This window comes from Aspergillus lucknowensis (assembly GCF_044049455.1).
Source record: "Aspergillus lucknowensis strain CBS 449.75 chromosome Unknown BJX67scaffold_81, whole genome shotgun sequence".
NCBI classification, from domain to species: domain Eukaryota; kingdom Fungi; phylum Ascomycota; class Eurotiomycetes; order Eurotiales; family Aspergillaceae; genus Aspergillus; species Aspergillus lucknowensis.
The window spans coordinates 16,453-40,939 of NW_027263625.1; the positions used below are offsets into that span (position 1 = coordinate 16,453).

General features: G+C 50.0%; 13 protein-coding genes across 13 annotated transcripts; 6 read left to right on the top strand and 7 right to left on the bottom strand.

Annotated features, from left to right (window-relative positions):
• Positions 1–184: 184 nt before the first annotated feature.
• BJX67DRAFT_324875 (amino acid permease GAP1) lies at positions 185–2,333 on the bottom strand. The gene is made up of 3 exons (XM_071027390.1): positions 1,944–2,333; positions 1,460–1,877; positions 185–1,396 (listed from the first exon to the last, which is right to left on the bottom strand). Exons 1-3 carry the CDS (start codon positions 2,218–2,220, stop codon positions 334–336), a joined length of 1,758 nt encoding a protein of 585 aa, XP_070880770.1. The 5' UTR covers positions 2,221–2,333; the 3' UTR covers positions 185–333.
• A 328-nt stretch (positions 2,334–2,661) lies between these two features.
• BJX67DRAFT_367695 (RNA-binding protein LSM5) lies at positions 2,662–3,861 on the bottom strand. The gene is made up of 6 exons (XM_071030548.1): positions 3,735–3,861; positions 3,627–3,683; positions 3,538–3,576; positions 3,457–3,484; positions 3,309–3,372; positions 2,662–3,254 (listed from the first exon to the last, which is right to left on the bottom strand). Exons 1-6 carry the CDS (start codon positions 3,757–3,759, stop codon positions 3,216–3,218), a joined length of 252 nt encoding a protein of 83 aa, XP_070880771.1. The 5' UTR covers positions 3,760–3,861; the 3' UTR covers positions 2,662–3,215.
• A 953-nt stretch (positions 3,862–4,814) lies between these two features.
• Positions 4,815–5,509, top strand: BJX67DRAFT_386205 (3'-5' exonuclease; the record flags this gene model as incomplete). Its single annotated transcript, XM_071034023.1, has 2 exons — positions 4,815–5,247; positions 5,310–5,509. The coding sequence occupies 2 exons, from the start codon at positions 4,815–4,817 to the stop codon at positions 5,507–5,509; spliced, it is 633 nt and encodes a 210-aa protein (XP_070880772.1).
• A 456-nt stretch (positions 5,510–5,965) lies between these two features.
• pex10 (ubiquitin-protein ligase peroxin 10) lies at positions 5,966–7,264 on the bottom strand. Its single transcript, XM_071027395.1, has one exon. The coding sequence runs from the start codon at positions 7,147–7,149 to the stop codon at positions 6,028–6,030; it is 1,122 nt and encodes a 373-aa protein (XP_070880773.1). The 5' UTR covers positions 7,150–7,264; the 3' UTR covers positions 5,966–6,027.
• Positions 7,265–7,715: 451 nt separating this feature from the next.
• BJX67DRAFT_375725 (EXS domain-containing protein) lies at positions 7,716–9,178 on the top strand (the record flags this gene model as incomplete). The annotated part of the gene is made up of 5 exons (XM_071031738.1): positions 7,716–7,800; positions 7,864–7,913; positions 7,984–8,666; positions 8,731–9,044; positions 9,105–9,178. The coding sequence occupies 5 exons, from the start codon at positions 7,716–7,718 to the stop codon at positions 9,176–9,178; spliced, it is 1,206 nt and encodes a 401-aa protein (XP_070880774.1).
• Positions 9,179–9,830: 652 nt separating this feature from the next.
• Positions 9,831–10,999, bottom strand: BJX67DRAFT_325026 (uncharacterized protein). Its single transcript, XM_071027397.1, has one exon. It carries the CDS (start codon positions 10,905–10,907, stop codon positions 9,978–9,980), a length of 930 nt encoding a protein of 309 aa, XP_070880775.1. The 5' UTR covers positions 10,908–10,999; the 3' UTR covers positions 9,831–9,977.
• Positions 11,000–11,431: 432 nt separating this feature from the next.
• BJX67DRAFT_325024 (Ac45/VOA1 transmembrane domain-containing protein) lies at positions 11,432–12,851 on the bottom strand. The gene is made up of 6 exons (XM_071027396.1): positions 12,672–12,851; positions 12,313–12,611; positions 12,150–12,254; positions 11,866–12,096; positions 11,643–11,809; positions 11,432–11,556 (listed from the first exon to the last, which is right to left on the bottom strand). Exons 1-5 carry the CDS (start codon positions 12,764–12,766, stop codon positions 11,670–11,672), a joined length of 870 nt encoding a protein of 289 aa, XP_070880776.1. The 5' UTR covers positions 12,767–12,851; the 3' UTR covers positions 11,432–11,556; positions 11,643–11,669.
• A 162-nt stretch (positions 12,852–13,013) lies between these two features.
• BJX67DRAFT_375728 (rRNA-processing protein RRP17) lies at positions 13,014–13,737 on the top strand (the record flags this gene model as incomplete). Its single annotated transcript, XM_071031739.1, has 2 exons — positions 13,014–13,193; positions 13,264–13,737. The coding sequence occupies 2 exons, from the start codon at positions 13,014–13,016 to the stop codon at positions 13,735–13,737; spliced, it is 654 nt and encodes a 217-aa protein (XP_070880777.1).
• A 319-nt stretch (positions 13,738–14,056) lies between these two features.
• BJX67DRAFT_375729 (tropomyosin) lies at positions 14,057–14,815 on the bottom strand (the record flags this gene model as incomplete). Its single annotated transcript, XM_071031740.1, has 3 exons — positions 14,057–14,219; positions 14,283–14,587; positions 14,798–14,815. 3 exons carry the CDS (start codon positions 14,813–14,815, stop codon positions 14,057–14,059), a joined length of 486 nt encoding a protein of 161 aa, XP_070880778.1.
• Positions 14,816–15,106: 291 nt separating this feature from the next.
• BJX67DRAFT_367714 (uncharacterized protein) lies at positions 15,107–17,067 on the top strand. Its single transcript, XM_071030549.1, has 3 exons — positions 15,107–15,514; positions 15,585–15,821; positions 15,880–17,067. The coding sequence occupies exons 1-3, from the start codon at positions 15,262–15,264 to the stop codon at positions 16,611–16,613; spliced, it is 1,224 nt and encodes a 407-aa protein (XP_070880779.1). The 5' UTR covers positions 15,107–15,261; the 3' UTR covers positions 16,614–17,067.
• Positions 17,068–17,215: 148 nt separating this feature from the next.
• On the top strand, positions 17,216–19,811 carry BJX67DRAFT_367715 (putative cyclopropane-fatty-acyl-phospholipid synthase). Its single transcript, XM_071030550.1, has 4 exons — positions 17,216–17,420; positions 17,532–18,018; positions 18,074–18,825; positions 18,907–19,811. Exons 1-4 carry the CDS (start codon positions 17,316–17,318, stop codon positions 19,114–19,116), a joined length of 1,554 nt encoding a protein of 517 aa, XP_070880780.1. The 5' UTR covers positions 17,216–17,315; the 3' UTR covers positions 19,117–19,811.
• Positions 19,520–21,718, bottom strand: BJX67DRAFT_386214 (amine oxidase; the record flags this gene model as incomplete). Its single annotated transcript, XM_071034024.1, has 3 exons — positions 19,520–19,713; positions 19,769–21,323; positions 21,377–21,718. The coding sequence occupies 3 exons, from the start codon at positions 21,716–21,718 to the stop codon at positions 19,520–19,522; spliced, it is 2,091 nt and encodes a 696-aa protein (XP_070880781.1).
• A 1,659-nt stretch (positions 21,719–23,377) lies between these two features.
• On the top strand, positions 23,378–24,054 carry BJX67DRAFT_367721 (uncharacterized protein). Its single transcript, XM_071030551.1, has 2 exons — positions 23,378–23,831; positions 23,886–24,054. Exons 1-2 carry the CDS (start codon positions 23,814–23,816, stop codon positions 24,039–24,041), a joined length of 174 nt encoding a protein of 57 aa, XP_070880782.1. The 5' UTR covers positions 23,378–23,813; the 3' UTR covers positions 24,042–24,054.
• Positions 24,055–24,487: the final 433 nt, after the last annotated feature.

Below are 24,487 nucleotides of genomic sequence, written 5' to 3' on the forward strand. Positions count from 1 at the left end.
GAACCGCTGCTGCCTCAGCCTCACGTGTCCTTTGACCTGCGCTATTTTTGGGTGGCCTTATGAAACGTTACCGTAAGTTACCCAACGAAGTCAAGCTGCGCCTCTTGTGAGATGAGACACACTCCCCAATCCATGAGCTTTCCGTCGTGCTCTTCTTATGGTGGGTTCTGCCGATCTCTCAGGACAAGCTTGCTGACAAGCAGACACAACTTTCTCTGAGGGAGAGGCCTGTCGATCACAGCTACAGAGGTTCTTCTGCCAAGCCCGAGCATCTCATGATTGTCGAAATGGGAATCAAACTTATGAATTACAAGAAGCATGTCTGACGCTCGTTCAACAGAAGAACTTATACAATTTCTTCCATGCCGGCCACGTCGCTTGCTGGGCCCGTTCCTCCTTGATCAGCCATTGGACGTTCAGTTCTCGCCGGCCGGTCCGCAAGTCCATGTCTCTTGCCCGGAGGATCTTAGTTTTAAACCGCACCTTGTAGGCGATGTAGAAGAGAAGTACAACTGGTGCTGCTAAGTACTTCGAAAAGAAAGTGCGGACCAAGGTCGTAGTTGACATGGTTTCATAGCCGATCGGCGCAAATCCGACCCAGAATTGTGCAACGAGAACAAGGCAATTGAAGATAAACCCTATCCAAGAGCCAATTAATCCAGCCTGCGAGCGAAAAGCCAGTTCATTCAAGCTGTAGCCCTGTAACTGCCACGCGCGACGGAATCGTATGTGCGCCAGGCAGATCGACCCCCAGGTGAAGATGGATGAAAGACCGGATATCGCTATCATCCATTCAAAAGCAACCTCTTGCTGATCAGTTGCGGCCAGAAAACCGAACAGGCCAAGCGCAGAGGCGACACAGATAGCCCACAAAGGACGGCCTTTACGGTCGATGTAAGCCAGAAAACGGGGGGCTTGTCTCTGCTCAGCAAGGGCCGCGAGTGTCCGAGAGGAGCCGTACACAGCGGAATTACCAACAGAGATGACAGCGATCATAATCACAACATTCATCACAGAGTCCAAGACCTCGATTCCCGCATTTTTAATCGAGATCACAAAGGGTGACGCCTTAGTGTCAGCCGTAGAGGTCCCATTGATGAGTCGCTCATCTGTGTAGGGAATCAGGAAGCCAACTAGGGTAAGCGAGACGATATAGAAGAGCGTGATGCGCCAGAACACCTGTTTGACAGCAGTCGGGAGGGACTTGCGGGGGTTGGCCGTTTCTGCCGCAGCAAGGCCGACCAATTCAGTTCCCGCAAATGCAAACCCAGCATTTACAAATACATCACACAGCCCTTTGAATCCATGGTGGAAAGCACCAGGATCCCGCCAGTAAGTGGCACCTAAATAGCTCCCGCCTGGACCCCCAGCACAGTTTAGGATGACCCCAAGTATGCTAAAGAGGATCAGTCAGACACAATGATTAAAGGAGTTGGAAGGGTTTGAAGAAGTCACTTACATGAAAGCGATTACAGCTATAATTTTGATGGATGAGAACACGAATTCTGCCTCACCGTAACCCTTTACTCCGAAGAGATTGATGGAGATAATGACGACCCAAAAGAGGGTCACCCACACGGCGCTTGAAATATGCGACTCCCAATAGCCAACAGTGATAGACGCGGCGACAATTTCCAAGGGCAAGATTGCAAGCCACTGCAGAGCGTAATTCCAACCCATGGCGAATCCCCAGGCCGGGTCGATGAATCGGGTCGAATAGTGCGCAAAGGATCCTGCAACAGGAAAGATAACAGCCATCTCCCCGAGCGCATGTACGGCACAGTAAAGCATGCATCCAATCAATGCATATGCAATGAGAAGCGAAGCCGGACCGCCAGTTGCGAGAACCCTTCCAGAACCAACAAAAAGCCCAGTCCCTGGAAGAAAGCCACCGGTGTTAGCAAAATAGCTCTCGTCCGAACATAGACAACGCGAAGCCATACCAATAGAGCCCCCAATAGCAATCATTTGCAAATGACGGCCCCGCAGGCTGCGGTGCAGCGGAGAGCTCGCTGCCTTCGTCGCAGCGTCTTCGATATCATACTCCCTGCCTTCCGAAAACGGTGCAAACGTAGTAACATGGGCATTTGGATCTCTCTGGAAGCTTTCGAGTACTCGGTGCCCGAGGCTTCCTCGCCTTGTGGTAGTCTCACCATAGGCTGGTGGGGAGTCGGCTGATGCAGAGCGCTCAGATTTGGCCTTCAGGAAGTCCATATCCATTGTTGAGCTCCATCAAAATTGAGAGCGCATATAATGCTCCACGTTTCTGCGCAGAACCCGTTTCGACTGTCACTCAGGACTAGGTTTTTGGCGAAAGGCAAAGTAAATAATAGTCAGACGTCAAGTAGGCCTGGCCGCGATAAGAGATGGAGATTGCGAGGTCGTATCTTGCCGAGAGCGTCCCAAACCCCAGTTTCAAAAGGAGGGAAAGGCCGAAACAAGCATTATTAAAGCGTAAGGTGCTGCTGAACGCGAGGAAAGAGGCCGGTCATGGATGAGGAGGACGGGATGCCATGAAGCGCGAGTGGAGGACATGTGAGAATGGGCGGGCGAACCAAGTGTGGTTCAGGCTGGAAGATAACGAAATTGTAACCATTGGAAGGGACTGGGGGAGCCGCGAGCAAAGAACGGCCAACATCGGCCCCGCCCACGACGACGCTGTTCCACACAGCCAACATCGTCGCTGAAAACTGGCCAGACCGCACTAATCTGAATGCCGTTAGTTTCTGCCAGTCCTTTGCTGCCGAGCCCCTGTCTTGGCCCTCTTGCTTCGAACAACTCTGAACTAGGTGCAAGCCTGTCAATAATAACTGCTTCGATTGCAACTCGTAATAATGAGACGACCGAATTTATTTTCTCGTTCTACGTCGTCCTCTCTCAGCGTAGCCAGAATCATGAATTTCACTCATGTTTCTTGCTCTGTTCAATTAATTCCGCTGAGTCCACAACCACCGATACACTCGTCGCGCAGGTTTAGATAAATACACCTGCCAACTCTTCTCAATCACAAAAGACTTACTCAGTTGACTGCAAGCTAGAGAGTCATCCACGCGAAGGAGAGGAAACGCAGCGGCCGTACATGACGGAAGTCCGTCCCCAGACAAACGTCAGAAGAAGACCACAAATTCGAGTAGCTGAGAGATAATCTCCTATTATCTGCGAACATCAAACAATATCGTCGCTAATCATGGATGAATATTGCTATCGAGCCTTGTTCATGAACTACCACCCGGCCCTTCGCCACCGGGGATCAGCTGGAGAATCAGGTTAGAATGTCTCCGAACGGTCGCATAAGTAGGAGTACGGACCATGCAGATATTGTTGCCGTTTAGAAGTATTTTCGGCAGCTTAATCTGCGCGCCAGTGTAATCACTGCTCCAATGTTAGTGTGTGGTTTATGGGGATGGTTCCCTGCACGGCGCATTCAACGCCCATTTGCAACGAAGGGGGCCTTACAATTCAGTCACATCTTCCAAGACCATATCTAGAAAAAATCAGAGTCAAAGCTTGGAGACGATGGGAAAGCATTCCACTTACTGACGTAGTCATCAAACCCAAGCAATGTTCCCGAAAATTCTGCCCATGTCTGAGTACGGATGCCTGTGGTTTATTCGAGATATACAGACCTTTGTCATTTTTCATGATGATCCATATCCGAGATCCAACACATTTGTCAATCAATTCTGGCAACTCGATTAGCGTGTGTTCAAGTGGAGGTTAAAGCCTTTCCGTACCTAGAGGGAGGAGTTGAGACGCCATGATGCTCGGAAGGAACACCACTTTGAGTATACAGAGTCTCTCCCGCACTCGAAATTTGGTGCAAGGGCAATGGTGTCGTTGAAGCGGAATGCAGCAATGATTGTAGTTGGTGGAGCTTGAATTGTGGATGGACGATTCCATTTTGGGAGCCTTGGCAAGGGGCAGGCGTTTCTCCGTTCCGGTACCAAGGTGATCTTTGGCCAACAAGCCGCTGTCCACGAGCAGACGCTCCGGTCGTCTACCCAATGATTGACGGGCTAAATGTTCCCTTTTGAAGAGCATTCTATTTGCTTACAAGAAGGAGCATGCTGAGCCTACGTTCCAGGGTCTGTCTCGATGTGTCCCTCTCACCCAACAGGGCGGCTGATACGCAGGAGTAGCCAAGCGCTCCTTCACAGTCCTGTAGAACTTTGGTTCGTCTCCTCGACTCTGGCCTGTGAACCGTACTGATAATCGGGAGGTCACACAAAGGCGCTATTTACAGCGTCCTTCTCACTGTAATTCAGAGTGCCCGATGTTCTGCTCTGGGGCGCGCCCGTTCGCCATATATCTCAAATCGCCGTCCCCCATGGCTAACCAGTCATGACGACCTCTCGGCGAATCCGAACACTCTACTATCTCGCCATCCGAGGACTGCTTTAAGATGTTCGACGTGCTCGCTCTATGATAAACCCTGGGGCCGCGTTAGGGCAAATGGCAACTTGAAACGCCCTTATAGCAGCCTTTCTGCGCCTCGGAAAACAGTCACGGGGGTCGAAATTGACGAATCTCCCAAGAACCCCCTGCAGAATAGCCGGGCAGTTCGCGTGCGAATTCCTGAAGAGCTGTCCACGGCTATATCATCCAATTCATCACCGTCTACCAAGACTAGCCTGGTTTCACCCTTGGGTACGTCAAGCCCGAAGGCTACAAAACACGTCGTACCAAAGTTCTGGAGCCATCGCTTATATAAGAGTCGATCCGGAAGTGAAATCGCTGTAAACTACTGTAAAACCCTCAAAAGCACAGAGCAGGTGGCGCAACTCTTCGTCAACGACACAATACTGGGGTTTGACATGGAATGGAAAGCCCAAGCCCGCGCACTCGATAGCATCCAGGACAATGTCTCTCTTATTCAACTCGCCAGCAGTGATCGAATTGCGTTATTCCAAATATCCCGTTTCGTGCCTGGCAACACGCTCAAAGATCTGGTCTCTCCTACACTTAAACGCATCCTAGAAAGCCCCAATATCACAAAAGTTGGTGTTGCAGCCAAAGCAGATAGCTCTCGTCTCCGGAAGTTTCTCGGAATTGACGCCCGCGCCATCTTCGAGCTCAGTCATCTACATAGGCTTGTTAAATACTACCACTCCAACCCCGCCCTAATCAACAAGAGAGTTGTTCGCCTGAATGAGCAGGTCGAAGAGCATTTCGGTCTCCCTTTGGAGAAAGACGACGATGTACGGTGCAGTAACTGGGCGTCTCCTCTCACTTATCGCCAAGTCCAGTGTAAGTTTTTTTTCTCACAGATAAACTAACCGGAGGGACGCACCATCTGATATGAATCTTAGATGCGGCCGCGGACGCATACGCCTGTTATCAGTTATTCCATACTATGGATGCAAAAAGAATGGCACTGGATCCGCTCCCACCACTACCAGCACATGCCGAGTTAGATCGACCGATTCGATTAGTTGACGAAGATTCTATGAATCTGGATCCCGCCGATCACCAGGACACGGAGTCAGTAAAGAGCCTGGTGAAGTCTTGATGTGTATTCTCGGATCTATCTATTTTGTTATCTTGCGAAACAATCGCCACCGTCGACCCCTCTTTTGTGATGCTCCGCTTCAATAATAAGAACTACGCAAAGTGCTGGATTGACTATGAGCGGCTAGAGATTTAGTTGTCTGGAAACTCTAGAATATTCTCTACCATTACTATACGCTAGGACTACAAGACGCAGGACGTCTCAGGTTTGGAAATATCAGACCGTCCGCCAAGTGAAGATGGGAGGGACGATCTTAAGGACTTCGAATGAGCACTCCAATGCCGTGAAAAGTAAGGGAAATTTTATTGATCGTGTAAACGTCAGGTCAAATATTCGTTATGTGTCTTGTAAATCGCACGCGCTATCAGATGCTCAAAACAATGGGAGGGTATAACGATATCTAAAACTCGGGCGATCGAACCCTATAATCGCCAACAGTGGGCCACAGCTGAAGTGTATAAATCGAAAGTCATATATATATAACATTTGTACATAGGCGTTCGTGTTTGCAATCCTACTCAGCCTCTCAAGGGTAGAACCTTCGATGCAAGGACCTCCTGTCGACAGAGTGGACACTCTGGCTTCTCGCGAATCCAGTCACATACACATGTCCAGCAAAACACGTGTCCACAAGTTGTGACACTAGGGTCCTTGAACGACTCCAGGCACAGTGTACATTTCTGCTGTTGGCCCGTAGGAATCCAGGGGATAGCACGTGGATCCTCTGAGAGATCATACCTGGGGTTAGAAGTAGGGAGAAGTGGGAGGGACGACGGATGCTCAATCGAGCGCGCCAATGTAACTTCCTGGCCGCCAGCTCTGGTAGAATCAAAATGCTCGTCTTGGTCCTCCTGCTGTAAGCTCCCGCTAACTCTCTGGACATGGAGTATACTTTGGACGGTAATTTGCAGAACAAGTAGAACTCCTAATACCTCATACCCGACGCGCTGTTCATTTTCTTCCAACTTCTTTGTGAAGACGTAACGAAGTCCCCAAAAGCGTTTCGATAGGTGATAATACGAGCCCGTGAAATAGAACGTCGCGATACTCAGCGCGTATATTGGCGACAAGGACGTGATCGAATCGAGATGTTCCAGGATGTATTTCTGAATACGCAACTTTGTAACAAATGCCTGCTTCTTCGGCTTGTTATTCGGAGAAGAGCGTATTGTCTCTTTAGTTTGCGGCGCCTTCAGTTGCTGTCGGGCGATGCTACGCTCCAATTTAGCTCGAAGGCGCTGTCGAAATAGAGGGAGAATCCGCCGAAGCGTCCACGGTACCAGTATGCTACTCAAAATATATCCCACGCGCCTAGTTATTGACGGGAGCCGTAGAGTATCATCTTCTAGTTGCACGAGATCGCAATACTCCTCTCCTAGAGTCCGATTCCCAATAAGTGTCGTTAGAGAGAAGTAAAGCAGTTCGGTTAAGTGTTGAATGGCATCTGAATGGGCGTGTGCGAATCGGGCACCGCGGAGTGTTCGGATGATAGATTGAGACTGGTTGGCCAACTTTGCTGTAAGAAATGCATCTTTCTCATGGGAGCGGATGATGTCCGGCGACGTCGCGAAAGGGTAGAAATGGGTCGACGGTCCCGTGGGAGGGGTTGGAGTCGGGAGGGATAGGTCTTCGTCTGCCATTGTTCTTAGGTAAGGCAGGTGCCAGAGTGAAGCGTAGGAGGTGTCAAAAGTTGTCTCTGGAGAAATGATGCGCTTCCGCTCGAAGGGTTCGTCATCGGCAACATCGACATACAGTAGAACGGGGTCTGGCGCTTCCCCGAGCAGCGTCAGAGCCTCGGCTATTATCACGTGGTATTGTATCAGGTGACCGAGTCTGGGTCCAATTTGAGAACCAGGGTCTAGAACTCCGCTAACCCGGATGCGGCGAAGCGTTTTCCTTAATCGAAAAGCGGCGCGGAATCCCCCCAATCCAGGCTGTCCGCGGGTCACGGGTTGATGGACCGCTTTTGAAAGTGTCCCTGAGCTTCTTTGAGACGTCTGCAGCCCAGGCCTTTTGTACAGTTGATTATTCCTGAGGCCGGACTCACCCCTAGTCGCTCGTTTGCGTATTGCATTCCCTTTCCCTTTTTTTTTTTTTTTGTTTCCTTCGCCATTTTTCTTCCGAAGGAATCAGTGGTCTACTTTAAAATCATATTATTTTTCCTGTGCAGGTGGCCGGAGCCCCAGCGCTGCTCTCTCAATGAAATATGGGTCCTGATCAGCATGCTCAATTGGATGGCTTCAGTCTCTTTCTTCCCTTCCCTTCTCGCGTGGCGGTGATTTTGATAGCAGGTATGTGTCTCTTCTTGTCGCTACGTATTATTCGTTAGCGACCACACTGACACTTGTGATTAGGTTTCTGGGGTTGGGGTGCCAATCTTCAGCATCTACGGCGGAACAATATCGTGCGTCGAACCCTCCCATTCCCTTTTTTGGAAACAAACACTCGGAATCCCAATAACTGACTATCTCCAGGATCTCCCAGCGCTGATACGATACCCTGCTCGTCAATCTCCGAACCAGCGGCCACACCACGCTTCTGCCTATCATCTGGCCGCCCTCTTAACCATTCCCCTTATCTTATCCCTCATCGTCTTCTGGCCTGTCACACACGGCTCTCGGGAATGGGTTGAATCGGTCGACTACATCCCACAAGCGTACCTCTTTATATTCCTCATCCTCCTCGTCCTCCCTTTCAATCGGTTGTCATGGTCCGGGCGGCGAAGATTCTTATCTACACTACGGCGGATTAGTATCGGTGGTTTAGGAGAGGTTCAGGATGGCAAGTTCGGCGATATTTTACTGGCAGACGTTCTCACAAGCTATGCGAAAGTCATCGCGGACCTGGTGGTCACTTTCTGCATGTTCTTCAGCCCGGACACATCGAGCACCTCTAAGCCAGACCGACATTGTGGGTCCTATTATACGGTTCCTCTGATTATCGCTATACCCAGCATTATCCGACTAAGACAGTGTTTAATCGAATATGTGCGCGTCCGCCGAACGGGTTTCAGACACGGGAACAGCGGTGTTCAACACCTAGCAAACGCCTTGAAATACGCAAGTGCCTTTCCAGTCATCATGCTCGCGGCGAAATTAAGGAACTATAACCCTTTCCTTTTCCATGGAATAAGCGAAGTATCACTCTCACAGCTGCTGTATGTTGGCTCGAGTCGATGATGTGACGAGCAAATATGCTAACGTGTGACGGCCGTTTATTAGATACTTCTTTTCCTTCATCAACTCTTCCTATTCTTTTTACTGGGACGTGACCATGGATTGGGACTTAACTTTATTATCCGAATCGCGAAATGATAACGAGTACCCATTCGGACTTCGCCGTCACCGCTATTTTACTGATCGGCAGTATTATGTGGCCATCGCCATTGACTTCGCTGTCCGCTTTTCATGGATGTCGAAATTCGTGCCAGGTTTCCTTTGGTTGAGCGAGACTGAGGTTGGGCTTTTCTTACTCATGTTCCTCGAGGTTGGCCGCCGATGGGTGTGGGTTTTCATTCGCGCGGAGGCCGAATGGAGTGAGTCCTCATCTGAATGCCACGCTTATGGGATACTAATGGTTTCTTCGCTCTTTCTAGTTAGGAACAGCCGCGGTCCAGCCCCCAACGATATTCTACTCGGCGAGTTCAGCAGCAAACTGGACGCTGATTGAACTCAGTCAATCAAACCCAAGACTAACTGTTCATAACCTTTCCCGCTATATAGATGACATGACCTTATACTCACTTGTAAACAGAACGCATTCAATTCGGGACTCATGTTTATGCCCTGTTTCTTCGCTGTTATTTTACTTTTGGTCTCTCAGCGCACTTAAGCGTGTTCCGTGTTAACCCTGTTTCTTTAATGAGGAAAGCTGTTGATTTGCTCTTTTTTTTTAAGTCCTTTTCGTTCATGTATCATATGGGCAAGAGCGTTGGTGGTGTTAATTCTCAGACATACTCATTCTCTTCCTCAACTTTCCCGAGGTCGGTCGTTGTTTATTCTTTCCTATCCTGACTAGTCCTATACTAAGGCACATGGGATGGATAACGGGAGCCGATAAGCCTGACTAACGAGTAAATATCGATGATTGTTTGAATGGGCCAGTTCTGGGAGCGCAAATATCAGCAAGAACCGGCTAGAACGAAGCGCATCCCATAGTTTCGGGTACTGGGGCATCCCAAATACAGCACGTCGCCGGAGGAAGAAGAGTGAAATACGCGGGATGCACAGCGAGTTAAATTAGATGAATTCCAAGCACCTGTGCAGACACTATCCGGCCTATATGACACCAAGACAGAACTTGAAAAGAAGAAAGTGGGGAGAGAAACAAACGGCTGCGTCCGATGTAGCTATGCAAATGGGCTGGTTCACTATACTGCATCCAATCAACAACGTCAAGAACTGTCCAAAAATAATCGAACACAAAAAGAGGCTTCCGTCCCACGTAAGAGAAAATGACTAGATTCCGTCTAGTTATGCCTATTTGGAGAACGGGGAGGGTGATTCTCGAAGAGATCTTCGAGATACGCACTGGGCGTTCTTCCTTGCGGTGGGGAGGTAAGGTTCAAACTGCTTATCGACGCAGCGGCGGTGTAGGATTGTCGGAGATTGCTATTGCTGTATTGTTGAGGGTCGTGTATACCCGAAGTGGGTGACAATGGCGTCGCTGGCGGAGTTGGGCCGGAGCCTGTACGGGTGTAGCCACGAACCTGTGGTGGAAGGTGGTCGGAGGAGAGACCAACATTCTGAGCAAGCCCCGCAGCGGCATTCCCCGCGGCGTAATACCCAGCGGGAAGGTAATTTGAGCCCCTATTTCCGCTGTTGTTCATGCCTGCGGTAGGTGAGAAGAAGAGACCACTGCCGGAGGTTGGGATCTTGGAGCCGCGCTGACCCCTATAGGTGCTGTGGCGGTTTCCGCTGATCTTCTCAAGGGAGACGGCGTTGTGATGTGTGTGACCATTTCCGCGGGGGTGGGATCGTCCTGATCGCTTCTTCTTTCCGCGAAGCAAGCCCTTGTTCTCAGATGAGTGCATGATGGCCGCTCGGCGGACGGACCGGTTCACAGACCACGCCACAAGGCCCCGCCAGGCCAGGACGGAGAGACCCATTGCACCCAGGACGGCTCCCACAGCAATGAATACAGTTCCTTCTGGCGCGGCAGACTTTTGCATGTACGGAGCATCATCTGTTGGGGGTACCGTCACGACGGGGTAGTTATCTGTTGTCGAGGATGTGTCATCGGACGAATCGTCCGTTGCGTCGCTGTCATTATTGTCATTCGATGAATCCGAATCGTCTTGGGCGGCGGCTAATTGCGCAAATATAACGATTGCGAGGAAAAGAAACAGTAGGAGGTGCGGCCGGCGGGCCGTTGAACGGCGCATGGGAAGAAGATGCATTGCAGGAATAGGGGTTGCAAGGCGAGTCGGCGATTGAAGTGAGGCTTCCTGAAGAATCCGTCACTAGACCGCGGGCATCCGTTCAGTATATTAGATTCCACAGCACCGCGCGGAGATTCGGGCCGGGCAAGGTCGCAGAAACCAAGAGTAAAGCCGCAAGTAATCGTGTGAGAGGTGGCCGCAAATGCTACTAATTCTGGGGGTCGCTCTGAGAAACAAGGGCGTGGATCTGATGGTCTCCACCCAAACAGCAAGTCAACAAAGGGGACAGATGACGGGAGCGACCATGGGAGGGAGCAAGCAGCCGGCAGTAACCTGGGGTGAGATAGATCAGTGGAGTCGCATTAATTTACAGCTCGACATCGAAGAGTGAGCGAAAAGGTGTGGTCTGAGGAGGATCAGACAAACGGCGATGCAAACTTGAAGATCAGCAACGACAGCCGCAGCGTCGTCATGTGCCCAGGGGCCCTGAATACGTGCCTTAGGCGCACCACAGTGGGAGTAAAGTCACGTGATTTAAAGGCTCCGCAAAAGAACCATGCCAAGCGAAGTTGACAACCAGCGAGTCCCACCTGCTGGTCTCTCGTCCGATTTCTGATTTCAAGATAGAGAATGCGCTGCCATAACCTTAGAATACACTTGGATCATGCTAAACTCCTTAGTCCCGTGGATACCTAAGATCCACTAAAATATGATGTACGGCGTGAGATGGAAAAATATATCGAGATCCAGTACCTTCAGGAAACGAAAGGATTAAATAAACTATTCATGTTTCTTCTGCTCGCTAGCAGAAGTGTCCTTTTCAAAAGCGGCGTAGGGAACTTGCAGGCTCAGAAGCGCACTGAAAGCGACGTACAGAATAGCAAGGAAAAAGAACCCGGCAATAAGACCCATGAAGAGTCCTGGAGAGGTTAGCGGTCCAGCCTACCATCAGCAAAGGAACTGGGATTGCACATACCTGGAGTGAAATATTGATACTCGTCAAAAAGAGAGTTGTTCGTTGTCTCCTGACGGCGAGAGTGCGCAGAATAGTCCCGTTTCAAGTCGACATGCATGGGATCTTGGTACGGATCGTTCTTGGGCTGGTAAACGGGGGAGCTAGTCTCCTCAAATTCCCTTGGCGTTGTGAGATAAAGAATAGTGTATTTACTCGATGGTAGCCGTCCGACAATGTCAGAAAGCAGCCCGTCTATGGAAAGAAGTCAGTACATTCCGCGCTGGGATGTATACATCCGCACTAACCGTTATCGGAGAGTTGTTGATCCCGCGCCGGTCCGAGAGGAAGGGAGGAGAACTCGACAACGATAATACCAGGCGCTGAGCCAAGCTCGGTCGGATAGAGTCCCGCTAATCGAGTAGTTAATCAAGAAGCTCCAGGTTCCAGTTGCAAGTTTGGGCCACGAACATGAGGCGTCGATCACTGTCATATGAGCGCCACATTCACTCTCAAGAATATTCCCAATCTGCTTCGCTTCTAAAACACCGGCGACCTCGTTGATAATCGTGGTTGACTGAATAGACTTATCTCGACCCGTCATCTTCGCACCTAGGCGGGGCGCGGATTTGCTAGTAGTGAAGTCGGTGCTGTGTACCCCGGGTTGAACTGCAATGACATAGTAGTCTGATGGGCACGTGCTAAGTTTCGCAGAGAGATCATTGAGAAGAGATGTAGCGGATTTAAGTTGTGCTGAAGCAGAAGGGATCCTAAGAAGCTTGTGAGCTAGTCTGGCCAGTCTTCAAGACGTTCGTTCCCAAGCTACGTACTCAGAGGTTGATGCAAGGAAAAAGGGAGAGGTATCTCGAAAGGCGTTGGTCGTTGCTGCTCCCAGAGCGAGCAATGAGAAATAACTCAGACGCATCGTGTGGGATGGTGTTTGGGTCCAGCGGCGATGAGTTATGTCCGCAGAAGGATGATGTTTGGGGCCATGGTGGATTGAATGAGCTCAGGGCGGTCGAGCGGCGGAAAGAGGAACCACCCGTGCTGGCATTTTTCCGCTTGAGTTTTCGAGAGGATCCCAGAATCGCCAAATTCGCTACAGAATATTACAAATAATCTTTAGATTTTGCTAACTGCTCTTTTTCAACCGAGGCCATCATTCGCACATAATGGCGCCTCATTCTAAGAAGCGAAAGCTCAACAGCCAAGTTGAGGAAGTCAAATTCGATCCCGCTGCGCGCCAGCAATTTTTGACGGGCTTCCGCAAACGAAAACAGCAGCGAATACGACATGCGCAGGAAATTGCAGAACAGAAAGTCCGAGAAGCAAAAAGGGAGGAGCGAAGAAAGGTGCGCCAGATGACCGTGGTTTCCCAACCTAAGAATACAACTGATGTCGGCCCTGATCCCGATTTATTAGATGCGCGAAGAACGCACTGCAGAGTTTGAACGTGCACTTGAAGAGCACCGGAGGCAGCTAAAGAAACTCAGGGAAGAAGAGGGAAGTGACGATGACGACGATAATGCTTCGAACGACAACGACGACGGAGATGAGTGGGACGGAATTGCAGAACATCCGCCAGTAGACTATGAAGCTGAATATATTGATGAGGACAAATATACTACAGTCACGGTAGAGGAGATGGATCCGTCGAAGGAACGCCTCCTGCAATCGGACGACGAGGATCGCTTGGAAGAGCAGTCGGCACACCCAGATAATCCCCGAGACATCAGGTTGGACAAGCAGGCCGAGGAGACCAAAGGTCCCTCAGGCAGGAAGCCGAAGAAGAGAAAGAAGAAATTCCGATACGAAAGCAAAGAGGAACGAAAAGTCACAAGAATGAAAGAGCGGCAATCCAACCACAGGAAGACTAAGGCGCGAAAAGAACGTTGAGGACGTTTTTTCAGGATTCTTCATACTCGGTCCATGTCGAACGATGCGAACAGTCAAATTACACCATTCGCATAGCATCTCACGAACCCTCAGGTATTGTCGACTTAATTTTGACTATGGTTAATAAGTCACAATGTGGACTTTGGGGCCAGATGGATGGAAATATGAGTGCAAGAACAAGATGAGGAGGGCTGAGAACTGCCGACAGCGGGCCAATGATAAAAATATAGAAGGGTGGGCTGTGCACCGAAGAAGGCAAGACAAATCCATTAGAGAGAAGGCTGAATAAATCCCCTCCATCGCATACTCGGCCTCATCCTCAAACATTGCTCATAGAGACCTCGAGTTCGTGAAGATCCTTCTGCAACTCTGCGTGCTTCTTCGCCATCTCCTCATACTTGCTCTCCCACTCATCACGAGCCGATTCAAGAGCCTGCACCTTGCGCTCATAGTGGACAGCCTTGACGTCCGTTTGACGGAGCCTGTGGGGGACGCCAGTTAGTATTTCCTTGTCAAGGGCCAAAACAGGTAGGAACCGAACATACTTCTCGTTCGTCTCGCGCAAATTCCGGTCAGCCTCCTCAGCCTCCTCCTCCAGTAGCTGCAGACGTCGCTGAAGCGCTTCATTCTGCGTATCGTGCTGAGCGCTCTGGTTGGCAGCGTCTTTAGCCTCCTTCACACTCGTCTCCAGCTTCTCGACCTCAGCCTCGAGGAGTTGATTGCGGTGGGTGAGGGATGTGATCTCTTGCTCCTTCGCCAGATTTTCCTGTTCTAAAGTCTTCACCCTACCCTTCAGTTCCTCAACCTTTTCTTGGGCTTCATCAGCCTCCAGGCGCAGAGCGGACATTTTCTAAATGATACTAGTTAGCCTCCGTGTGCTTCCCCATTTAATTAACGTCGAATTTCAAATCAAACAAGAGTAATCCACATATCCGTAAGACCGGAAGCCGCTGCAACGAACAAGCGAGGGCAAAGGAAAGCGGTGGTGCTGCATGTGCAGGATACAGGCATAGCTCTCAAGCTACCCCACCAACAGCAGGGGGAAGGAGGGGGAACACACCTCCTTGATTCTATCCATAATGACGGGCTGGGGACAAGGAACTATGTATAGACGAAACGAATACAATAGTTTTGAGGTTCGACTGAAGGTCTTCGCTCAAAAATAAGCCAGATGGAGGTGCGAGTGTATGTTCAGCAGAGTTGGGTTCAGGAGAAACGAACCAACACACCTGATGATAGGAAGGGTGCCTGCTGCCCAGGCGGTCAGTTGTCGCCTGAAGTTTAAGGCATGAAGTCTGTTTGAAGTGAGCCACAACCATGGATGGATTGGCTGTGGTTTCCTGCGGATCCTCGGTCTCCACGGGCAACCATGACGAAAAAGAAAACAAGCTTGCGCACCTTGCATCGAGAACCTCGCAATACCAGACGAACCCTTGAAGTTTCCGCTTCTCTTTCAGCTCACAGAATTAGACAGCAACCGCGTGTTCACATATGAATGCTTGATACTGTCCCAAACTCGCCACCATGCTGGCCCTCCGAGACCAGGAAAACCTCGTCCACAACCACCAAACCGTTGCCGCGTCGAAGCCGCTGAACCAAGGGGTGAAGCAACTCCAGCCGAAAACCCCTGGAGCCCGAGCACCCAAGACGCCGTTCAAGGTACCGTTGAAGGATGAGAACGACCCATTGGCATTCGGGAAAAAGACAGTAAAGACCGTTGGGAAGCAGAATGAGAACGCCAAATTATCAGTCAAGGATGCATTTATCACACCTATGGGTATGCACAATGCTTTGAATTCTGGGAAATTTTGCGAATCTGAAGGCAAAGGCTAATCCAGAGTTCGTAGCGGATACCCGCCATCGCGCTCCGCTGGGCATGAAAACAACCAATGCCAAAGCGAAAGGCCTACAGACGCCCGCAGCTCCTACAGGAACTCTGAAACCCGAGAAGACGATTAGAAAAGGCTCTACACAGCGTGTTAAGAAGTTCTCACCTTTTGTTGAGCAACCACACCCACAAGTGCAGGTCCAGTCGCCTGAGGATGATATTCCCGATATTGAGTATATGCCACCAAAGCCGCAAGGTGACGCTCCTCACCCATCCCAAACCCTTAGAGAATTGGATAAACTGACGCCAAATAGACCTTCCGGACTATCCTGATGATATCACGTACGACACCGCATTCCCTCAATTCCAACCCAAGAACCTAGCACTTGGGTTGGAAAGCGTATACGGAGATAATGAGATCGGCGCCGATGGTCTTACGAAAAGGCAACGCAAATTCCAAGAAGACTCGGTTGCTTACGATAAGATGATAGATGAAACAATTCTGAAACAGGTTGGAGATATCGGTTTCGATGAGCCTAGCGATGATGATCAGCTCAGTCAGCGTGAGATCCCTCGGCGCCGTATCGAATCACGACAGCCGAGGGTTCCTGCAGGGAAAACAAGACGTCCTTTTGGAGTTCCCACCATCCGCGCTCGGGAGGCGGTCAACGCTCTCTCCAGCACTGAGCGTACAACGCCATGTAGTCGAGCCGCGCCGATTCTGAAACCGAAGGCGAGGGTCACTCCGGCGCTATTGTCCTCAAAGAAACCTAGGCCCCCGACCAATCCATCCTCCATGCGCCATACTGCCGCTTCTGCAGGCTCCCGGACGACAGTGGGGTACACTAAAGGCCGGGAGGTATCGTCTCGACTGCACGGAAAGGCTGGGACCACCGCGACGCAGTCGGTCAGTAAAGGAATCATATCTCCAGAGACTTATCTGCAGCCCTACCGGCCGTACCCCGTGAACTCTGACCAGTTGGCGGAAGAGCCGATTCCGTCGTACGAAGAAGACGAAGAGACGCAGGACTTTCAGCTAACCCTATGAGCTTAAATGTCTCTAAAGCCTTCACTTGAGTGTTAGCCAGGCCAACCCGGCTCACCTTCATCATTATAATTGCTTCCGGCGTTCCCTCTATGATATTTTTCTTCCATGTTGCTCATGGAGTTGGTGCAGATCAAGCGGTCTCTGTCAACATTCACTTTCGGTGCAGCTATTACGGGGACGCGGCGTTTGTTATATTTGATTAATTCTGGGTATGGCTTACAGGAGGGATGTCTTTTTTCCATATGATTTCGCAACACTGCTATGAACGGAGCTCTGGGCCTTGGTCACCTCTGTCGTCCTGCGAGCTGTTCACCGCTCTAAACTCAGATGCACTGAGCTTGGGCCCACATCGTCAGGAACCGACCTGAGGGGGTAAACACACGTCTTGCTAAATAGAGAATTCACTTCGCTGCTCTGGTGAAGAGCTCGTATAAATTATGCAGGGCCATAATGATTTCATCTATCGGTTAAAATTAAGTAAAATTTCAAGGGCAAAGAGCTGCAAGAAGCTTATGATTCGACAAAATGTGATGGTCCTCGGGAAGATCAGTGCCACACGTAATTTCTGTATCCAAAGCACCCTGGAGGCCTTCTTCCTTCCTCTTTCTCCCCTGCCCATATCAATTCCTCCCATTGCCCTTCCCAAGATCCCTTCTCTCTCCCTCTCCTTCTCCCCTCAATCGCCTGTCCCTCTCCCTCGCCATGGCAAATATTCACCCCGAGTCCCCCGAAGACTTCCAGTACATTGAAACTCCCGCTGCTCCCAGGACCACTCCCGCCGATGACTGCGGAGTGCGTACAACCTCGGTGAGTTCTTGTCCCTGCTCAATAGAGGCTGCAGACTGCGCCGTGTTCCGAGCTTCCCAGACATCAATTCTCCTCTGTTGGTACTGACGTTCTTTCCCCCTGATTTGGTAGTATCCGGCCATTAAGAATGCTCCTGTCCCGGCCGATGCTGCTGGGAGCGATAGCTTCTCCAATACCCTGCTCTTCTCCCTGCTCCTCCTTATCCCATGGTATCTCGCACGTCAGGTCGGTGGAGGTTTCTATACCACCATTTTCTTCGCAATCTTCACTACAATCCCGATCTTAATGGCATTCTGGTCCGTCGCTTCCACCATCTCCCCCCGGAAGAACGAGAAGGCCAAGTATGCTGGCCGTTCCGTCGAGCATTATCTACATTTCCAAAGCGAACATGACCGTGCCACCTACCGCGGAAAGAGCAAGATTCCCATGGAGGTCTTCTATGAGAAGTACTTTAACGGTGAGGTTGACTTCAAGATCGATGCTCTGGAGGCTCTTGAGTTCAGGCACGATTGGGCCAACTTCCGCTTCACGATGGGTCTCTACAAGCATTTCCTCTTCGGCTTTATCCCCGAATTGTTAGTTCATTCTCGTTCTCAAGGTACTTTCCTCCCCCTTCTTGCCGCATAATTGTTACTTACTGACTGCGTTTCCAGATGAGGAACAGGTTCGTGACCACTATGACCGCGGCGATGACTTCTACGCTTGGTTCTTAGGCCCCCGCATGATCTATACCTCCGGAATCATTGGTGATGTGAACAAGGAAGAAAGTCTCGAGCAGCTCCAGGATAACAAACTAGCTGTGGTTTGTGAGAAGATTGGACTCAAGCAGGGTGACACCGTCCTCGATCTGGGCTGCGGTTGGGGCACTCTGGCCAAGTACGCTTCGGTGCACTACGGTGCTCAGGTCACAGGTATTACTCTCGGCCGGAACCAGACCGCATGGGGTAACAAAGGCCTTCGCAACTCTGGCATCGAGGAATCTCAGAGCCGCATCTTATGTCTAGACTACCGTGACGCTCCGCGCGTCTCTGGAGGCTACAAGAAGATTACTTGCTTGGAGATGGCGGAGCACGTGGGGGTGCGCCACTTCACTTCGTTCTTGTCTCAAGTCTACGACATGCTGGATGACGATGGTGTCTTCTTCCTGCAGATCGCCGGTCTCCGCAAGTCCTGGCAGTACGAGGATCTCATCTGGGGTCTCTTCATGAACAAATACATCTTCCCAGGCGCCGATGCTAGCACCCCTCTCGGATTCGTTGTTGACAGACTCGAGGCCGCTGGGTTCGAGATTAAGGGCATTGACACCATTGGTGTTCACTACTCTGCCACTCTCTGGCGCTGGTACCGGAACTGGATTGGCAATCGTGAGAAGGTTGAGGCCAAGTACGGCAAGAGATGGTTCAGGGTATGCCTCCTTACTTTGCCCTTATCTCTGTGGCCCCTCAAAGAAAGAAAGATAACCGGCTGACTTTCCCTTACTTCCAAGATCTGGGAATACTTCCTCGCCTATTCCACAATTACCTCCCGTCAGGGTGGCGCCACCTGCTGGCAGATCACGCTTGTCAAGAACATCAACTCCACTCATCGTGTCGAAGGAATCAACTCGCAATATGGTCTCACTGGCGCCCGAGAAGCCGCTGCGGCGAATGTCGGCAACGGTTCTGTTCCCAGCGCTCATATCACTCCGAAGGCTTAAACAAAGAACATCCTTCGAGACCCCTTTCCGGTACATGGGGGACCTTCACTGATCATCTACCGCCGAAAATGCCATCTACATGCAAGGTTCGGTTTTAGATTCGGCAAGACGGGCCAATTGAACAACAGAGGATGATAGAACGAAGATATCACGATATTATCTCATGGTAACGGAAGACGATTGGGCGACCTGGTATGGCGGAAATACAGGACGCGCCCTTTTTTCCGTTTCGTTTCATGTACGAAGTTTCTGATTTATATACCTTCCTTGTTTCGGAAGGAGCAAGGAGCCGTGGAAGCTATTCCATAGTATCATCAGAAGACATGTATTGTGAAGCGCTCTATGTAGAGAAGTCGTTGGACGACAGAGAACGGTAATGAGGAATCAGTCTGAGCACTGCATTTTATATTTTACTCTTCACAGAGCTGCAACATGAGTCTGGGTGGAGCGTGGACTTGTTGAAGTTCTGCGTCGACTGTGGCACATCCAAAGCCGGATTCTTCGTGAAGAAACCATCTGGCCTGAGCATGACGCTGATCCGTTCCATAGGCATGACGGGGAAGTCCTCAATGCGAGGATTGTGGGTAAGACCAAAAGCTGAATATAATGTTAGACTCCAAGATACCTCCCTGATATGGGGACGGTTACTTACTGTGCCACAGAACCACATCTTCGTTCTCAGTAGGATCTTGCCTCTGAACCCACGTCTCCACACCATGTGCGCGTTTGCTTTGATTTGTAAACTCGCCCGCTGCATAGAGCTCATCATCCTGATATTTGGTTACCCAAATAGGTTTCGAAGCAAATTCAGCTCGTTGGTATCCCAGGGCTTTCTTGGGCATAATGAGCATCTGGCTCGGCGCAACCTGTAATTTATACGCCACAGGCTTGTACGTAATTGGGTTGATGACACTGTCGTTGCGAATCTTGAAAACACGATGCCTGCTTACATCGGTATCGGCAGCTCCAGACTTGTCAATGACCGTCTCTTCCGTTGTATACCCAACCAAGTACGGGTTGTCATCATCTTCTGGAAGTGGTACACTGTCCTGATAGAAGACAGTATTCCTAAAACCATCAATAGCAGGATCAATACGTAGTGAAAACATATGTTGATGGAAGGGAGCCATGACACCGGGGCCGACATTGGTGCCCCACTTGACAGTCTCTCCGTTGTCGTTCTCAAAGGGGACTGTGGAGAGGATTCCCGTTGCGCGAATTTCAAGTTCGATATTAGCTGCCTGGTCAAGGATATACGCAAAGATATACTCGTAATTTGCCACTGTACAGATCATCTGGAGGACAAGTTGGCGATTGCGAACAACGGTGGCGGCCCCAGACCGGTAATTGGTGTGTTTGTGTAGGAGTCCATTATCTTGTTCGTGCATGCAAATAACATTCTTTAGAAGGACCGGTTGGCCCTTCGAATCTGCTCGGTAGCCATCAAAGTATTTAATGTGGCCTAGGCAATCACAGCCCAAGGAGAGCTGGTTGGCATTCAGACCAAACCCAACATCACCAACATCAAAGGCTTGCTTTCGATGGTATGGCGCCCGGGGATCTAGAACATCATCAGCAAATTCGCAGGTCAATTCAAAATATGTTATCAACTTGATCGCAAACTCGCCTCCATATGGAACAGTCATTTCAGAGATAGAAAGCCGATACAAAATGTTCCGGTTGTCGTATGTGAGGTTGTAGAGGACTAAGCCATCACGGTTGTTAAAACCTACTCTGAACCGCCACTTTTGCCAATATACATGATTGCCTTCCACTGAGAAGGAGGCTCCTTCTGGTTGTTGGACGATGTAAGGCTTGAGGTCAGGACGAAGGGGCTCCTCCAAGAGACCATGAGCATATTGAATGGTTTTGACAGGCTTCCAGGGCTGTGTCTCAACCGTCTTGGTGTCGACACCGCCAGGGAGGTAGTCCATACGGACTAACTCCCGCGTATGCCCGTCAAAAACTGGGGAAAATTTGCATGGAGCAGAGTAGTGGTTATTTTCAGGATGGTCCACCGCAACGACATACATGAAACACTGAAAGAGCCGTCGTATCTCGCTAGGATTGTCAGTCCCGTACATCCATGGGTCGTTGCAGACCGTCACACCCGGCGGGAGCTTCATTTTCTCGATCTCCGCCAACACGGCCGGATGCTCCATGCAGAGTTTCTCAATGTCGGTGATCTCATCAACGTCCATAGGAATCTGGAATCTCACAAGTTAGCACATCATGAATAGGATAGGGTGGAATAGATTACTTGAACTCCTGATGGCAGCTCCTTCGCGTAAACAACGGACGCATTGTCGGCGTTGAGCAATGCTTTGCAGCATGCACCAGTATCCAAACGGTGGAAGTACGAGTACAGGAGACGGGCAGGTTTTGGTGGCAGAGGTTCCCCTAGTCGTTCTGCTTCGATGTAAGGAATGACATCCCTCTTAATTGGTTCTTGGATGTCAATTCGATTGACTCGAAGTTGCACTCCAGGAAAAGCAGACCGCAGGATACGAAAGCCCAAACGGATCTCTTGGGGAGTAAGGGGATCGAATGGGTGAGGGTTGAAGGGCTCGGTCAATGCCGGCCCATGCGAAGCGAGAGACATATCCACTGATGTGTGTAGGGTAATTATACATATATAGCGTATAGATCAGAATGAAGAAGGGCGAGTCCTTCAAAGATAGGCTTCTGGTGGGGGGTCAGGGTTGGGAGTAGAAGGACTCCAGGAGCTGATGACAGTGATTTAAATACTGTTACCTTCTCGCAGCATGATAAGAACTATGAAAACGGTGGCCGTAGAGAAAGAGAGAGAGAGGTCGATGAAGGCCGTCTCCAGCCCTGGAGCCCTGAGACTGGATGGACCTGCCTATTCGGGAAGGTCATGGCTAGGGCCGGGGCCTGGAGATTGTCGATCCAACTCACCATCCAGTATGGGTCGCGTCCAAATGGCCCGTCGGCGGCAAATCTCAAAGGCAAGAAGACCGAGGAAATTCAAAGCGCTTATCCTCCGTTGGAGGACGGATGGATGCGCAAACCTGGAGGTTATTCATCATATCGATCACCTAGTAACTGAGAATCTACTCCGAACTAGGCAGTCAGTCATCTGAGCGACGAGATTTGAGACACAGCATGTTTGGAAGAGGAGGTTGCCTTCCTTCACTCAGTCTAAGCTCTAAAAGTTGAGATGAAAGGGCATGTTCCCACATCTCTGCTCGTCGCCTGTGGTTGAGAGGAGAGAGAACATCGCCAAGAACTACCTCCTCTTTCTTCTCATGCTCCGCGCCCCGGGCGCTCATTGCTGTGAAAGAAATCTCCCAAGAGCATTTGCATTGTTATTGCTGAATGTTGGAGATCGGTCCTGGTGAGTGGTTGTTATCGGAGGTACCGATTTCCTTATATCTTTGCTGGTTACCTGTTGACGTATCGGCCTTACTCCCAACTATATAAATGTGCAAGGGGGTAATGGCGCGCCTTGATTCGACGGCTAATACCCAAGGTGGTAATACTGGCCACCCCCGAGCCAAAAGAAGATGTAGGAGAGAGGGTGCTAAATGGACTCGATCCGGATGCCTGACCTGCAAGAGACGAAGGAAACGCTGCGACGAGGCTAAACCTAGGTACCGTATCCCGGGTGCCAATGGTCTCTAAGGAACACCATAGGCTAACCTTTGAAAATTAGCTGTCACTGTTGCATGAGGTTGGGGCTGGCCTGCGAAAGCTATGGCTCAATGTGGGCAACGCCTTTGAGACCAGCCACTGGGGTTTTCAAGCAGACAGAGCCGCACAAGCGCTGCGACTCCAGCCTGTCTTCGCTGTCTCCAACTGCGTCTTTCGCTTCGACGCGGCGGGCATCACTGGTATGTTCCAATACTGGGCTGCCGACGCCGGGGGATAGCTTTGCTGCCCTCTCTTCCCAACACTCAGACCGGAGTGAATCTACAGACCTAAGTGGCCACACGGCGTGGAATTGTCCTCTAAAACTCGACTCATGATGGCATTCCCAACTCCTTTGAGGGTCCTCAGCCACCTCTCGAGCCTTGATGCACTCTACCTCTAGTATCGTGTGGAACACGGCTCACGACTCCTGGCAAATCTAGAGACAGACGAAAATCCTCTGCGAGATATCTATGTATTCCCAGCAAAAAGCTTCAGAGCCTCATCGAAAGAAATTGGAGGCTGTAATATAGCAAGAAAGAAATAGAAATAGTAATATAGGAACGTGGGGATATGGTGACGCGTGCTGGCAGGGTAATATAGGATAATCTCTCCTCAAATGTAAAGACTAAGGTAGGGGGAAAGATAACGAAGGGGAGGGAAGAAAAGCAATTCCCATGTGACCACGCGACCAAGGAACCAGTAAGCAACCAAGCAAGTGAGTAACTAAGCAGGGAGCTAAGTTAGAGTACCTTAGTGATGGATAAAATCAATAGATGGAGGGATGGTTTGGTTTGGGCAGGAGAGAGATAGACATCACATATGGTCTAAAACCGCCACATTTTAACCATATTCAACATCCCCACCATTCCTCAAGATCATAGCGATAATGCCCTCCTTTCACTCTATCCTCTGAGTCCAAGCAATGTGTATGCTCAACCCCAACACCTCTGGATCTGCACTATGAAACATACTTAAACAAATCACTGGTGCTGTACAAGCCTGGTATTTCAACTACTCCTTCTCCAACTGCTCCCGATTTTTAAATGGTAGATCATCATGTGCTAGAAAGTCAGGTCTAAACTGGATTTCAAGAGGAATGAGCAACTGAGACTGACAAGGCGGCTATTACCATAGGTAGTGTGGATACAAAACTGGTTAGCATTTATGAAATTGTGTGGGCTGGTGCGGGTTGTGCTGCGATCTTTAGGACAGGCCTGGGGATGCTGTCCGAGATAAAGAGGGAGGTAGTGTCAGAGAGGTCCTATATATAGTAATACTCTGCAGAGCAACTTAATATTTTCAATAATGTATCTATGCTGCCTGCTCTGCAAGTACGCTACTAAGCAAGTATATATGATACACAAATATTCTAGCAGTAATGCTGGTTTTCTTTCTAAAGGCTAGTGTGATTCGTTCTATAGCCATACAATACTACCTTTACATTCCGTGCATATTCTGCCTCATACTACCTATCCAGCGTATTTACCCATGGTTGCATTACATAAGGGCTTATGATTTCCAGTGTTGAAAATCCTGGGTTTGGGATCACCCTGGAGGGAGGTATATTTTCGCCTCTTCATCTGGATAGAGCGGGGGAAAGGCCGATGCCTGACAAGAACAGACTGAAACAGACATACAACCCAATTTGTCTTCGAGTATTAAAGACATAATAATCTCTCCTATTCATGAGGCAAATTTGTTCCCATAGTCGTGCTCC